We start from the raw sequence: 15,081 nt of genomic DNA, 5'->3' as shown, positions 1-15,081 counted from the left end.
TTTGACGTTAGCTGCCCCAGTTTTAGATATTTCAACATTCCCACCAGACAAGCCCTTCTGTAGAAGTCAGACCTGCGCATGCGCAGAATCAAGATACCTAAAGATAACATTCATAGCAACGCTAACTCGCGCACTGTGGACCTGGTGCTCACTGATATTGCGAAATATCCTAAAGCCAGTATATATACAGAAGCGCTGTACTTCATCATTAGCATTGTAGCTTTTCGGTGAAAGGATCCCACGAGAAACGTAACGAAGACACCATAATTCCATGATGTTTGTGAAAAGTAGACACAGTAATGCAAATGGAATTATCTCGGCGCTTGTTCTTGCCTGCGGTGAGTACAATATGAAATCTTTAAGAAATACTTAATCATATATTTGAAAATTCTGACTGTTCTAAAACTGGCTGTGAAATATAGATATAATATTATATTCTATTATGATATTTCATACACTAGAACATAATGTTTACTAGTAACCGTGCTATTGAAATGTGACGTATTGAGTCACAATTATCACGTGTTTCCTTATGATCAAATTATTTCATAACAGCTGTTTAGGAATTGAAATATATAAACTAAGATACTGTGACACATTATAGTATCAGCTGAATCTTGACCTCAGTCCGCATAGACAGATAGAAGCTATTTTAGGTCAACGACAGGACTAGAACAATTATACGCCATTCGTGGGTAAACGTCACATGATCTCCGACAACACCCACCACTTTGTTTGAAGTTAATTATTGATTGTATTCTGTTATATTTAATGGAGCGGCACTTAAATAAGCCGTTGGCATGTTGTGCCAATCCATATTCATGTTAATTATATTTTATGAATAAAATATGTTTATAAACACACACACACACCCAAAAAAACAAACAACAACAACAACATAACAACAAAACAAAACAAAAGAAAGAAAAAACACCCCCCAAAAAAGCAAAAAAGCAAAAAAAACCAAACAAAAAAACCAACAGCAACCCACCCATCCTCCCCCTCCCAGAGACACACACTTCTAACAAAACAATAATAATAATAGTATTATTTTCACGTATTTATTACGTGATGACCGTAATTAGCCACATTTGAGATTATCAGTTTATTGATATTTTCTAATAGTTCGTAAACGTAGGCATATTGGGATTTGTTCTATAGTAATGCGTGTGTTCATCATCCGTATAGATGAATATGATGAACAGACAAACAATACGGGAAATTCAACCTCTATATCCGTGCACCATGTAAGGCAAAGCCTATTTTCACGAGGTTTAGTTAGGTCGGTGTCGTGCCGGGAAGGCTAAAATTTATATTTCGGATTTCCCGGGAGAGCTAATTTCCAAGCGATTAGGGAGTACCGCCAAAGCTAAAAATATGGTGCCGGGAAGCATAATCCATGTTGAGAGTAGATATATTATCTTCCTCTCTTGTTCAGAACTTTATTTAACAGTAGCGTTTGTATTTCAGATGTATTTAATTACAGAAACATTAGAATAATAGTCACAAGGCATAATCCATGAGTAGTTAAAATTATTTTCGAAACATTGATATAATAGAGTATTTATCTTCTTCGCTTGGTTTAGAACTTTATTTAACTGGCGTTTGTATTGTATCATACACTGGCAGTATCAATATAAGCGTATCTTTGGCAAAAACAAATCCGATACAAACCACAAGATGGCGTTAGACAGGGAGAAAATTTATCTCCTTTCTTATTTGCTCTCTGCCTTAATGACCTTGAAACATTTGTATGTGAACACAATGTAAATGGATTTGGTACTGTAAATTGTTTTATTGAGGAACAGCTTGGCATGTATATAAAATATTAGCACAGATGTCACTGTTTTGTTATCGGAAAGTACTGAAGAATTACAATTAGTATTGTGATGTCATAACTGTTAACCACTTTGACGTCATATGCTATTATTAAACAGTGATATCTTCAACGGGTGAGTAATAAATGAGTAATAATACAGAAATAAATCTTTCACCTTGTGTAAATAACTATATTTATATTTTTATATGTGCCCAAATGAAAGCGTGTCCACGTTAATCCTGTTTTCTTTGTAATTTGTCAGAGCCTCTGAGTGGGTGTGCTCTCACTTAGCCAGATTCTGTCAAAACAGGTCTCTCACGTAGCCAGAGCACGTCTGAGTGAGGCGCTCCCTGTTCGTTCCGCCATAACATTGCATTGCAAGTACCGCGAAGGCAACGCTCATTGAACTGAGATGCGTCACGATTTTAGCCTTCCCGGCCATGAACCGTTAGGTCACACCTGTCCATCCTTCTCTTTCATAAAAGCGTCGGAGCTCCACAGAAAACGAGTCAATACCATGGTATGTCTTGTGACATACCAGAACATGCAAACATTATCTTACTTATACACAGCGGTTTACATGCATAGACTGTTATACCGGTTTATGCCCGGAGCGGCCCTTCCCACAGTGGCCCCTGAGTTTTCACGACTTGTTAACAACCCATCCCAATGTCAAGAAACCTTCTCCTTGATATAAATGTACATCCTATTATTACTCAGCATATAGAGGATACTAAACGACCTTCCGTGTAATACCATTTTTATTAAACGAGTTAATGACTTGATATTTGACACTAAATCTTTCACGATTTTGATATATAGAGATTATTAACCGAGTGTGTTTCCGTGTCATTACGGAATCATATATTAGGAATAAAAATTGCCTCATGCGAGCCATAGGCCACACTCACTCACTCAAATGATACGGAAGTTAGAATGGAATAAATTTTCATATGCATATTCAATCATCTTTATAAACATTCGAATGTACGTGGGAATGTTCGTGTCTTTCACTCCGCTTACCGCTTATCGTGTACGTGTGTTGACGAGACGTGACGTTCGTTAGTGTTGATAAGAAATGTAAATGTTCATAAGATCCGTTATCTGGGACCTTTTCCTTTGCCATGTAGCTGGCACGGTGTGGCATTACTTGAAGCCATGCTTTTGACATAAAAAATGTTGTTAGTCGAAAATCGATTTAAATAAATAACGTACCAGAACATGCAAACGTTATCTTACTTATACACAGCGGTCTACATGCATAGACTGTTAAACCGGTTTATGCCTGGAGTGTCCCTTCCCACAGTGGCCCCTGAGTTTTCACGACTTGTTAACAACCCATCCCAGAGTGGCCCCTGAACACGTCAGAGTTCCCGCACTGGCCTCTCTTATCCAGTCATGGCATTTAGAATTTGGTGACTAATAAGAAAGTAAGATTCTTTATGGATAACAACTTCTTTTATTATATATGATGCAGCGTTTCGGTATGGAGTCTTATACCGTTGTCAAGCAAGAGTGACTCTTGTTCTCACTTGTGACAAGCAAGTGACTCTTGCTTGACAACGGTATAAGAATCCATGCCGAAACGTCGCATCATATATAATAAAAGAAGTTGTTATCCATAAAGAATCTTACTTTCTTATCCAATCAGCTTAATTACCAACAGTGTTGGACTAATTACGGAGGCGTGAGGCTTTGAAAGAGCTCTGAGTACCATGATGAAAAAGGAACTACGATACAGTTACATTATTCATGTCCATGGCTTTACAGATACATATCAATACATCCTCACTCTGAGAGGGGAGCAACAAGTCAATACACATTTTCAGCTGAGCAGCTTGGTTTGCTTCTTCTTCTTGTACCTAAAACCCTCCATCAAAATATCAAGTCCATTTTGTCTACCAGGAACAATTTCTCCCTTTAGAGCCATGGCTCACACACACACACGCACGCACGCACGCACGCACGCACGCACGCACGCACGCACGCACGCACGCACGCACGCACAAAATAGCGTATTTTTTGGTTATTTTTATGGTTTCAACCCGAAACCGGTTTCATAAACAGGTTGCGGAAGAATTTTGTTCTGTAGTTCACTTACAAAAATGCTGTTAGTCAAAGATCGTCTGTTTTCTACAGAAATTAAGAGAGGCTACTGCGGGAACTCTGAAGTGTTCAGGGGCCACTCTGGGATGGGTTGTTAACAAGTCGTGAAAACTCAGGGGCCACTGTGGGAAGGGCAACTCCGGGCATAAACCGGTTTAACAGTCTATGCATGTAGACCGCTGTGTATAAGTAAGATAACGTTTGCATGTTCTGGTATGTCATTTATTTAAATCGATCATTGGATAACAGCATTTTTGAAAGTGTACTACAGAACAAAATTCTTCCGCAACCTGCACGCACGCACATGAGAGAGTGTTTGCTATATGCATACGTACCTGAGGTAGACGTCGGCGGGAGATCAATGTTGGCTCTCAGTCCATATGGATGAACAATAACGAAACGTACTCGTATCAAAGGCGCAGACGGAATAAGCCAACAGATAATGTGAGCATCTCATCTCAGATAACAACACAATGTGCTGGTGTTATGCTGTGATTCTCAAGGAGAAAGATGTAGACTGCCACGAGTGAACGTCAGTAGAAAGTTTAAATGTGACAAGCAGGTCAGTGATAGCTGAAATCTATGAAACCATAGGAACCTTGACAATAGGTCGATGCAGAGATTTTACCTGACATAGACTTACCTGACCTAACCCTTACAGTAGGCTGCAACTAGCTTATCAGTGAGTAAGCAAGACAGTGTAAATCTTAGTGTTAACACAGGCCAGTTTGGTAATGATAGAGTTGTATACTTAAGTTTATAATAATGAAGTTTAAGTCATTAAACATGGCATTATTTACACACTGTTTTACGCATAGACTGTTAACGTAAGTACAGAGCAAAAGAGAGTGCACGCTTGAACATTTAATTCGGTAATAAAAACTGTAAACGTTATACACGTTTCATTTTGTACCACGGTCAAAAATGGATGTGTAAATTTCTCTAACCATATAGAAATATCCCGAGTCATCTTGGGGTAAGAAATACACAACCCCAAAAAGCCAATATCTTCATACGAGGGTATTGATTTGGTCCTTTCTATGTGGTTCCATAGTAAATAACACATTATTCTATATTGTTCCAGTATAAGCCCACCCTTTCGCGAACACCTGGTATCATCACTATTTTATTTATAGAAAACGTCGGTCTAAAAGAACCCATTTACCCAGTTTTGAGAATCCTCAGAAATAGGGCAAAATATCTGTGATAATCATATGAAAGAAGCATTGAAAAGCGAGGACACCAGGTGCTCTCGAAAATGGTATACGTACATGTAAGCATGCCCTTTGCTGATGCAAACGTTCGTGTTTATTTTGTAGTGAGTGAGTGAGCGAGGGTGTGCTTGCGTGCGTGAGTGAGTGAGTGAGTGAGTGATCATGAGTGAATGAGTGAGTGAGTGTCACTTCACACATTGTACCCATGTGGGGAATCAAACCCCGGTCTCTGGCGTTAAGAGAGAACGCTTCAAGCACTAAGCTTCCCCACCACCGCTTATTTTGTGGTGAATCAGTAAACTACAGTTCTATCGAATTCAATGTGACCACTTCGTTTAGTTCGTTATAACCGTAGTTCGCTGTAAACTTTCGATTAAGAAAACAGTTCGTAATGTCTGTTAGTTTGTGATTAGTTTGTTTATGGTGAGTGAGTGAATTTAATTTTACGCCGCACTCAGCAATATTCCAGCTATATGGCGGTGGTCTGTAAATAATCGGCTGAGACTCGCTATCATGGTTGACACATGTCATCGTATCCCAGTTGCGTAGATCGATGTTCATGCTGTTGATCACTGGATTGTCTGGTCCAGACTCGATTATTTATAGACCGCCGTCATATAGCTGTCTGAGTGCGTCGTAAAACTAAACTCACTCACTCTTACTACTACTACTACTACTACTACTACTACTACTACTACTACTACTACTACTACTACTACTACTACTACTACTACTACTACTACTACTACTAGAAATAAACAATACTAATATTACGGGGACGGTGGAGTAGAATACTGGTTACAGCGTTCGCTCGTCACGTTGTCAAAAGGTGCACATCCTACCGGGTACCCATGAACAGCATAACTTTGAAATGCAAGCCAATACACATATTGTTTTAATTCCCTTACAGGCATAACACTGTGTGTTCTGATTGCTGTGTTGTTGAAGAGAGAGATTGAAATCTTTAACGACGTACTAAGTCAGATCGATGGAACCTACATCGAGCCATCATTCGCCTCCATACCAGTCTGGCTTCTCGGCTTCGCAGTGAGTTTATACTCCCATATATCCTTGAAAACCCCCAAAAACCCTTTCACTCGCCTCATAAGTTCAGTGATTGACCAGTGAGGCTTCAGCAACTCACACTTACGGTGAGACGCAACTATACGGTATCAATTGATCAGGCTCTCTGATTGGTTGATGGATGCTATTGTATCCCAACTGCGTAGATCGACGCTCACTAAGACAGTCACATTGTCTGATCTAACGAAATTCGGAGTTTTGAAAGTACCTTGAAACAGTGTCAATATACTGGAAGTAAACGAGAACAGGTTTACTCGTTAAACAAAATTCTTGAAAAAAATCGAGAAAATAATAGAAGTTACGGAAACATGATCAAAGTAACGAGCAAAATCTCGGAATTTTGAGAAAATCATTGAGATAACAAGACAAAACAGGAAATTTCGAATTTTTGGAACAAATAAACTTAATTGAAATTACGACAATATAATCGAAGTAACGAAAAATGCTTCGATTTATTTCAAAAAAGCTCAAACGATTGAATTAAGAATTTCAGTTAAAATAGAATGACACTATTGGGCTTTCGTACATGTATACATTCACACACAAAACGCTTGTTTTCCTGTATTTACTGAACAAAACATTCGTCTCATTCTTTCTCTCTCTCTCTCTCTCTTTCTCTCTCTCTCTCTCTTTCTCTCTCTCTTTCTCTCTCTCTCTTCTCTCCCCCCTCTCTCTCTCTCTCTCTCTCTCTCTCTTTAAACGTTGCTTTTTGTCACGTATGACGGTATTAAAGAAACATAATTCAATTATGCTAACTTTTTTACAGTTTATTGTCCCTGGTCTGCTGGGAACGATTTCAGCATTCGCCCGATTCAAATGTTTGGTAAGTCGCTAGGCCAAGGTATGATACATGCTTCAAATGTTTGAGTTGGTGTAGTAATAGAAGACAAATCTAATGGGTAACAACTTTTTGATATATTCTTCGCCACGTTTGTTGACTAGTACTTGCCCCTTCGTCAGGTGGATAATGATCATAGTGAACAATACAGTACACACACACACACACACACACACACACACACACACACACACACACACACACACACACACACACACACACACACACACACACACACACACACACACACACACACACACACACACACACACACACACACACACACACACACACACACACACACACACACACACAGAGTGCGGCGCAGGATCGCTACGTCCGGGTACATCACCTGCGTCATCGAACAGCTACGGCAACCAGTACGGCTCGACAAATACCCGGATTGAGGAGGCTTTCTGCACAGACCGTCAGGAACAGGTTGAGAGAGGCTGGTTTACGTGCCAGAAGACCTTATTTTGGCCCTGTGCTTCGACAACAACATCGTCGACATCGAGTTCAATGGTGCACCAACGTTCAGGCCTGGAATCTACCGAATTGGCGTAGAATCTGGTTCAGTGATGAATCACGATTTTTATTGGAACGACGCAATGGAAGAATGCGGGTGTACAGACGTCGACGTGAACGTTTCGCCGACGCTTGCGTTCCCCAGGTGGACAGATTCGGCCGGGGAAGTGTTATGATGTGGGGAGCGATCACCTGCCGTAGGAGAAGTGATGATCCAGGGCAACCTGACAGCTCAACGGTACTGGGACGAAATCCTACGTCCACACCTCCTTCCAATCATTGATCGCCAGAGGGAGTTGTTTCAACAGGACAATGCCAGGCCCCATACAGCACGTCACACTAGAGACTTCCTCGAGAACCACAACATCAATGTGCTCCCCTGGCCCTCAAGATCACCGGACGTAAACCCGATCGAGCATCTGTGGGATGCCCTGGACAGACGGGTGCGACGCCGTAACCCTCAGCCCCAGACGCTTCAGCAACTCGCACAGGCACTACAGGCAGAGTGAGCTGCGATTGGGCAACACGAGATTCTGAGACTTATTCGTTCGATGCCGAGGCGATGCGGTGCAGTTCTGGATGCCCACGGTGGTCACACGAGGTATTGACTTCAGCGCCACCACACGTCTCCATGTGGCACTCAAACTGACTTTCCTCGAGTTGGTGCCAAAGACGGATAAGTCTGCACTCTCAGAGTGCAATTTCACTATATTTCATTGACTCATAAAGCCTACAAGATGTTTCAAAATAAACATAAAAATACACGTTGAAATTCCTATATGCGTTTCTTTTTTTGGGAGAGTATATTTCTTTAAAATGATTTCGATTTATTTGTATTGAAATGTGCAGGTCATAAGTTTTTTGAAACAACAGGTTAAAGTAACACTTTGAGTAAATATTTCTTGAAAAATGATTTTGATATATTTGTACCTACCCCATCTGCTGTTATTGATATAACTAATTTTAGTCTAATTAATCCAGACGTGCCTAGGCTATGGACCCGTGACGATCCGGGTCAGAATTGGTCTTCAGCAACACATGCTTGTCGTGAGAGGCGACTAACGGCATCGGGTGGTCAGGCTCACTGACTTGGTTGACACATGTCATCGTATCCCAGTTGCGTAGATTAATGTTCATGCTGTTGATGACTGGATTGTCTGGTCCAGACCCGATTATTCACAGATGCTGCCATATAGCTTGAATATTGCCAAGTGGGGCGTTAAACATTAAACCAGCCAGCCAACCAACCAATCCAACGAAACCAAGCCAAGGTAGAAATATATACCAGGAATGGGTGATGGGTAAATGATGGGAACAGATTCGGCCGGGGAAGTGTTATGATGTGGGGAGCGATCACCTGCCGTAGGAGAAGTGATGATCCAGGGCAACCTGACAGCTCAACGGTACATGTGCCTCTACTACAGTGGACATTATTCTTCTCCTCAGTACATCGTACACATGGTGTTTTCAATCCTCACTCTCCTCATCATGGGCATCTTCCTCATCATCGGCATCATCGCTATTGGGGCCCTGGTTTCCACACCTCCACCATCCTGTGTGCAACAAGGAAACATCTGCACTTGCTCCAAGTAAGTATCGTTATGTCATGGAGAGAGTCTGCGCGCGCGCGCGATTGGGTATGCGTGTGCTTGCATACGTGTGTTTGCCTGTCTGTGTCTGTTAGTCTGTTTGTCTTTCTGTGTGTGTATATGTTTGTCTGTATGAGTGAGTGTGTGTGTCTTTCTATATGTGTGTTAGTTTGTGGCGTGTGTTTGTCTTTCTATGTGTGTGTTAGTCTGTTGCGTGTGTGTCTTTCTATGTGTGTGTTAGTCTGTGCGTCTTTCTATGTATGTGTTAGTTTGTGGTGTGTGTGTTTCTATGTGTGTGGTAGTCTGTGGTGTGTGTGTGTGTGTTTCTATGTGTGTGTTAGTCTGCGGTGTGTGTGTGTCTTTCTATGTGTGTGTTAGTTTGTGGTGTGTGTGTCTTTCTATGTATCTGTTTGTGGCGTGTGTGTCTTTCTATCTGTGTGTTAGTCTGTGGCGTATGCGTCTTTCTATGTATGTGTTAGTTTCTGGTTTGTGTGTTTCTATGTGTGTGGTAGTTTGCGGTATGTGTGTCTTTCTATGTGTGTGTTAGTTTGTGGTGTCTCTATGTGTGTTTCTATGTGTGTGTTAGTCTGCGATGTTTGTGTGTGTTTTTCTGTGTATGTGTTAGTTTGTGGTGTCTGTGTGTCTTTGTGTGTGTTAGTTTGCGGTATGTGTGTCTTTCTATGTGTGTGTTAGTTTGTGGTGTCTGTGTGTGTTGTTCTATGTATATGTTAGTCTGCGGTGTTTGTGTGTGTCTTTCTATGTGTGTGTTAGTTTGTGGTGTGTGTACCTTTCTTTGTGTTTGTTAGTTTGTGACGTTCTCTGTTTGTATGTGTGTCCGTTTGTGATAGTTTGAGGTTTGTGATGTGTGTCTTTCTAGGTGTGCGTAGTCTGTGTGTGTCTTTCTTTGTGTGTGTTAGTCTGCGGTTTGTGCTATGTTTGTCTTTCCATGTGTGTGTTAGTTTGTGATGTGTGTGATAGTTTGCGGTTTGTGGTGTGTGTCTTTCTACGCGTGTGTTAGTCTGTGGTGTGTGTGTGCCTTTCTAAGTGTGTGTTATTTTTCGGTTTGTGGTGTGTGCCTTCTATGTGTGTGTTAGTCTGTGGTGTGTGTGTGTTTCTATGTGTGTGGTAGTCTGTGGTGTGTGTGTTTTTCTATGTGTGTGTTAGTTTGAGGTGTGTGTCTTTCTACGTGTGTGGTAGTCCGTGGTGTGTGTGTCTTTCTATGTGTGTGTTCGTTTGGTGTGTGCGTGTGTCTTTCTATGCGTCTGTTAGTTTGTGGTGTTTGTGTGTGTCTTTCTATGTATGTGTGTTAGTCTGCGGTGTTTGTGTGTGTCTTTCTATGTATGTGTTAGTTTGTGGTGTGTGCGTGTATTTCTATGTGTGTGTTAGTTTGTGGTGTTTGTGTGTGTCTTTCTATGTGTGTTAGTCTGCGGTGTTTGTGTGTGTCTTTCTATGTGTGTGTTTGTTTGTGTTGTGTGTGCCTTTCTATGTGCGTGTTAGTTTGTGGTGTCTGTGTGTCTTTGTGTGTGTTAGTTTGCGGTATGTGTGTCTTTCTATGTGTGTGTTAGTTTGTGGTGTCTGTGTGTGTCTTTCTATGTATATGTTAGTCTGCGGTGTTTGTGTGTGTCTTTCTATGTGTGTGTTAGTTTGTGGTGTGTGTGTACCTTTCTTTGTGTTTGTTAGTTTGTGACGTTCTCTGTTTGTATGTGTGTCCGTTTGTCTCTGTGTATGTTTGATAGGCTGTGTCCGTGTGTGTGTGTGGATGTGTTTGTGTGTGTGTGTGTGTGGATGTGTGTGTTTATGTCTGTCAGTGTATCTGTATGCGTGTCCTTGTCTGTCCGTCTACGCGCCTTTACATCTTAACGTGTCATTTCAGCTATTTGAAGGATCAATAAATCGTTTGGTGACAGGAGAGGATAACTCTAAATCAAAGTGAACGAATCTGGTACTTCCTGTATTTTGCACTGCACATTTACCAACGGAAGTCAATTACTTATCTATCGATAGTCACACACACTATCGATGCATCGATAGTTTCTAGTTTCTTCCACCGATTAATTTATATAGGAGACTCAACAATTGCAATCAATCGATAGTTCAATGCATCGTTACAGCACTAATACATACCTACCTTAGGGTAGAAATGAAATATGACAGAATATCGTCATTCGCGAGGTACGAATGTGCAAGTTTCTGAATAAGACAGAACCAAGCATTGTGGAGAGTTTTTCTTTTCTGGTCAATATTCGTGTTTGGGTTTATTTTACAAAACTGTTTTCTTTTGCTTCCTTCAGTTCGTACTCTACGGGGTCAGAGATCAAGTTTGACTGTGATTTGATGACAAGCGTACGCGGCTTAGGGGTCGGCACATCGGTGATGTTAGTTTTCGGCTGGATCTTCACCCTCGTCAGCACCATCTTGTCTGGCATCCTGGCCTGCCGAAGTGAGGTAAAGAACCACAGATGACTTTACGACAATTTGGTATACATTTATACATTTGACAACGAGACGAGTTGTTCTTGAAACCTCTTCAGTTCCACCAGTCAATCCAGTGATTTTAATTCATTTTAAGGATCTATTGGACACAATTAGGAGATAAAAATACTGTGTAGGAAAATCAGGTATATAACGAAATTATAATAGCTCTAAATTTGATTTAAAACCAAACGCGTTATGTATATACCTCTGATTTTCAAAAACAGTATGTTTATCTCCATTCTACCATAACCGCGTTATTATTTTTTAACGCATACTGTGATGGAAAATCAGAGGTATGTAACGTGATTATTTACCTCTGAATGACTTTAATTAACGAATCACAATCCAGTATTTATGCCGAAGACCCGAGTTCGACTCCTCATATGGGTACAGTGTGTGAAGCCCATTTCTGGATTCCCCCGCCGTGATATTGCTGGAATATTGCGAAAAGCGGCGTAAAAATAAACTCACTCACTCCAAAAGATCACGCATGAATATTACTGCTGTATATAAAATAGACCACGCTTGTGCCGAACACTCTTACAACGAGCTGATGGATAATACCCGGGATAATACCCGGGATAATACCCGAGATATATTCCCGTCAACTTCTGGATATTTTATTCAAAACGCATATGACGGACTACGGTTAATGTGAACTAAAATTAACACTTTTGAAGTCGTTATAACTGTACATACTGCATACAGAGAAAAATACCTTAACGACCGTAAAATCCATGATAACTATCAACTCTGTAATGGCACGCCAGCAAACCATGCTTGTCGTAAGAGGCGACTAACGGGATCGGGTGGTCAAGCTCGCTGTCACTTGGTTGACACATGTCATCGTATCCCAATTGTGTAGATTGATGCTCATGATGTGGATCACTGGATTGTCTGGTCCAGCCTCGATTATTTAGAGACCGCCGTCATATGGAAAATTGCTGAGTGGATCGTTAAACAACAAACTAACCGAACCAAACTTGTACTAACATGTCTGTCTGAATTGTCTGTTTTCAGAATCCCCAGGGAATGGTCATGCATAATATGCCAAGTAAAGGCTACATACAGTAGTGATGTCCACGTCACCAGGGTTTCCCATAGCAGCATGACTGATGCAAGCAATGCCCTATGAATTATTGATTTGTAATACTTTAAAATGTACTTAATTGCAAGTCATTAATATCAGCATCGGTTTGGAAAGTATGACAAATTCCTAATTTTTATTTTATATGAATATATTCGTATTATTGCTTATTGAACATGTACACCACAGAAACTCCATAGATTGACATGACAACTTGAAATTAATGAATCTCACATAAAGAGATATTCCATGCGGTTAATCTTTCAAATTTTAGCTTTCGTCTGCACAAAGAGATGTAATTATGAAGATGTCCTTAATTTTTCGTACGCTCAAAGTATGTAAATACTTTCATATATACATACAAAAAATACGTTCCATAATTGTCTATTTGTACCATACAGTGGACTCTGTGCCTCTTGATACAGTAGCTACTGCCACTGAGGTATGATGATTATGATCATGAATATTATCACTTACGTTTACGTTTCGTATGTACACAGGCAAGCTATGAAATCGTTTCCACCTATGAAGTATAAAAAATACCTCTCGATCATCATGAACAAGGGGCCCAAATTGTCGACGGTGATAACACGCACGCACGCACGCACACACACCAAAACTCCTGGAGCGCTGGGGTAGCCTTGCGGTTTAGGCGTTCGCACGTCACCCCGATGACCCGGGTTCAATTCCCCAAATGGGTTCAAAAGTGTGAAGCCCATTTCTCCTGTCCCCCGCCGCGATATATTTGGAATATTGTTAAAGCGGCGTAAAACTAACTTCACTCAAACCACCTCTCTCCAGCGTTCAGTCCGACATTGGAGAATGCAAGGTCTTAATTTCACATTTGTCATGAGCAGGATCCGCTAACCATGAACATTTGTAATTATGATTATGATTCACACACACAAAGTTATAACTGTCGGAGTCGCTCTCTTTTTTCAAGAATACATTTTTGGGATATATTTTTGTCGCCTTTGTCCAATCAGCTTTGAGTAACTGAACAACAATTATGTAGTATACTGTTATATCTACCATCAAGTATCATTTGGCAGGTAATGCAAACGTTTCGTACATTCCATTGGATTCAATTCCATATTTGCCTTTGAGAACTATTTGTTGACACAAAGTTTGATTGTAAATGTCTCAATAAAAGAACACATTTATACATGCGTGTTTCTTTTACGGTGAGTTCGTTATCTTCTATACTCATGCCAATAATGGTTGTCACCCCTCTCCCCACCCCAACCACACCCCCACCTCACACCCCACCCCACACCCCTCTCCAATTAAAAAGGGCGGTGGGGTAGCCTAGTGGTTAAGGCGTTGGCTCGTCACGCCGAAGACCCGGGTTCGATTCCCCACATGGGCACAAAGTGTTAAGCCCATTTCTGGTGTCCCCCGCCGTGATATTGCTGGACTATTGCTAAAGGCGGCGTAAAACTAAACTCAGTCTCCAATTAAAAAATTGAAGGGGGTGACAACCATTATTGGCATGAGTATATTTTTACAAGTTTTGCTGATTTTCTTTCTGACGCTGATGGCAAATTGTGAGGAACCAAAAACGGTTTATTTTTTGTCCTCTTCGCAAAAGTTTGCAGCTCATGATGTAACGTCTTCGACAATTGGCTGCAAAGTCTCGTCATATTGCTACCACCTAGCCTGTCTTACAGTCTCTGAACCACATTATTTTCCCTTCCGCCCAATTTTCTGCAAAGCTGCCTTTTAAAAAGTCGTCGAATGTAACATGTATAACAAATGTTACATTTGCGATTACACTTTCTCAGGAAAGTACTGATTAGTACTGAGTTCTAGTACTCGTTGAGGCAAATTCATTCACCGCCTCGCCAACAGACTACCCCTCTCAGTCACCGCAGTTCAGACCGCCTCCGTGGTGTAGTGGTTAGAGCGTCCGCCCGGACAGCGGAAGGTCGCGGGTTCGATCCCCGACCGCGTCATACCAAAGACGTTAAAATATGGTACTTGTTGGTCCCTGCCTGGCGCTCGGCATTAACGGGTACAACAAGGACTGGTCGGCTCGGAGTCAGTATAATGTGTCTGAGTGGGGTATTCATGCTTCACTGCAGCATGGTATCTCAGTGGGCTGGCACTATAAAACTAGCTTCAGTCTGGGCTAGTACAAGCAGCCGCACATACACATACACACGCATGCACGTCGTCATATGAGCAAAATATTCTCAAGCACGACGTTAAACCCACTTTCACCTCACCTCACCTCACCTCACCTCACCAGATCAAGTATTTTGAAGGCGGAATATGTGAAATCAATTGCGGGCATTTGGAAAAGATCTAAACCTCTGGTTCCTAGAGTCGAATCAACCAGCGGA

General features: G+C 41.2%; 1 protein-coding gene across 1 annotated transcript; it reads left to right on the top strand.

The window, feature by feature from the left end:
• Positions 1-111: 111 nt before the first annotated feature.
• LOC124258044 lies at positions 112-13,901 on the top strand. The gene is made up of 6 exons (XM_046692118.1): positions 112-338; positions 6,050-6,186; positions 6,989-7,045; positions 9,032-9,174; positions 11,466-11,619; positions 12,670-13,901. Exons 1-6 carry the CDS (start codon positions 272-274, stop codon positions 12,721-12,723), a joined length of 612 nt encoding a protein of 203 aa, XP_046548074.1. The 5' UTR covers positions 112-271; the 3' UTR covers positions 12,724-13,901.
• Positions 13,902-15,081: the final 1,180 nt, after the last annotated feature.

This window comes from Haliotis rubra, unplaced genomic scaffold (assembly GCF_003918875.1).
Source record: "Haliotis rubra isolate DU_JTF1 unplaced genomic scaffold, ASM391887v1 Scf68, whole genome shotgun sequence".
In the NCBI taxonomy this organism is placed as follows: Eukaryota; Metazoa; Mollusca; class Gastropoda; order Lepetellida; family Haliotidae; genus Haliotis; species Haliotis rubra.
This window is presented reverse-complemented; position numbering and strand designations above follow the sequence as displayed.

Bases quoted from the DNA above. Each gene is read 5' to 3' on its own strand.
- LOC124258044 (XM_046692118.1), top strand. From the start codon at position 272: ATGATGTTTGTGAAAAGTAGACACAGTAATGCAAATGGAATTATCTCG. The intron at 7,046-9,031 runs GTAAGTCGCTAG...TCTTCTCCTCAG, and splicing joins TCGCCCGATTCAAATGTTTG to TACATCGTACACATGGTGTT. The intron at 9,175-11,465 runs GTAAGTATCGTT...TGCTTCCTTCAG, and splicing joins AACATCTGCACTTGCTCCAA to TTCGTACTCTACGGGGTCAG.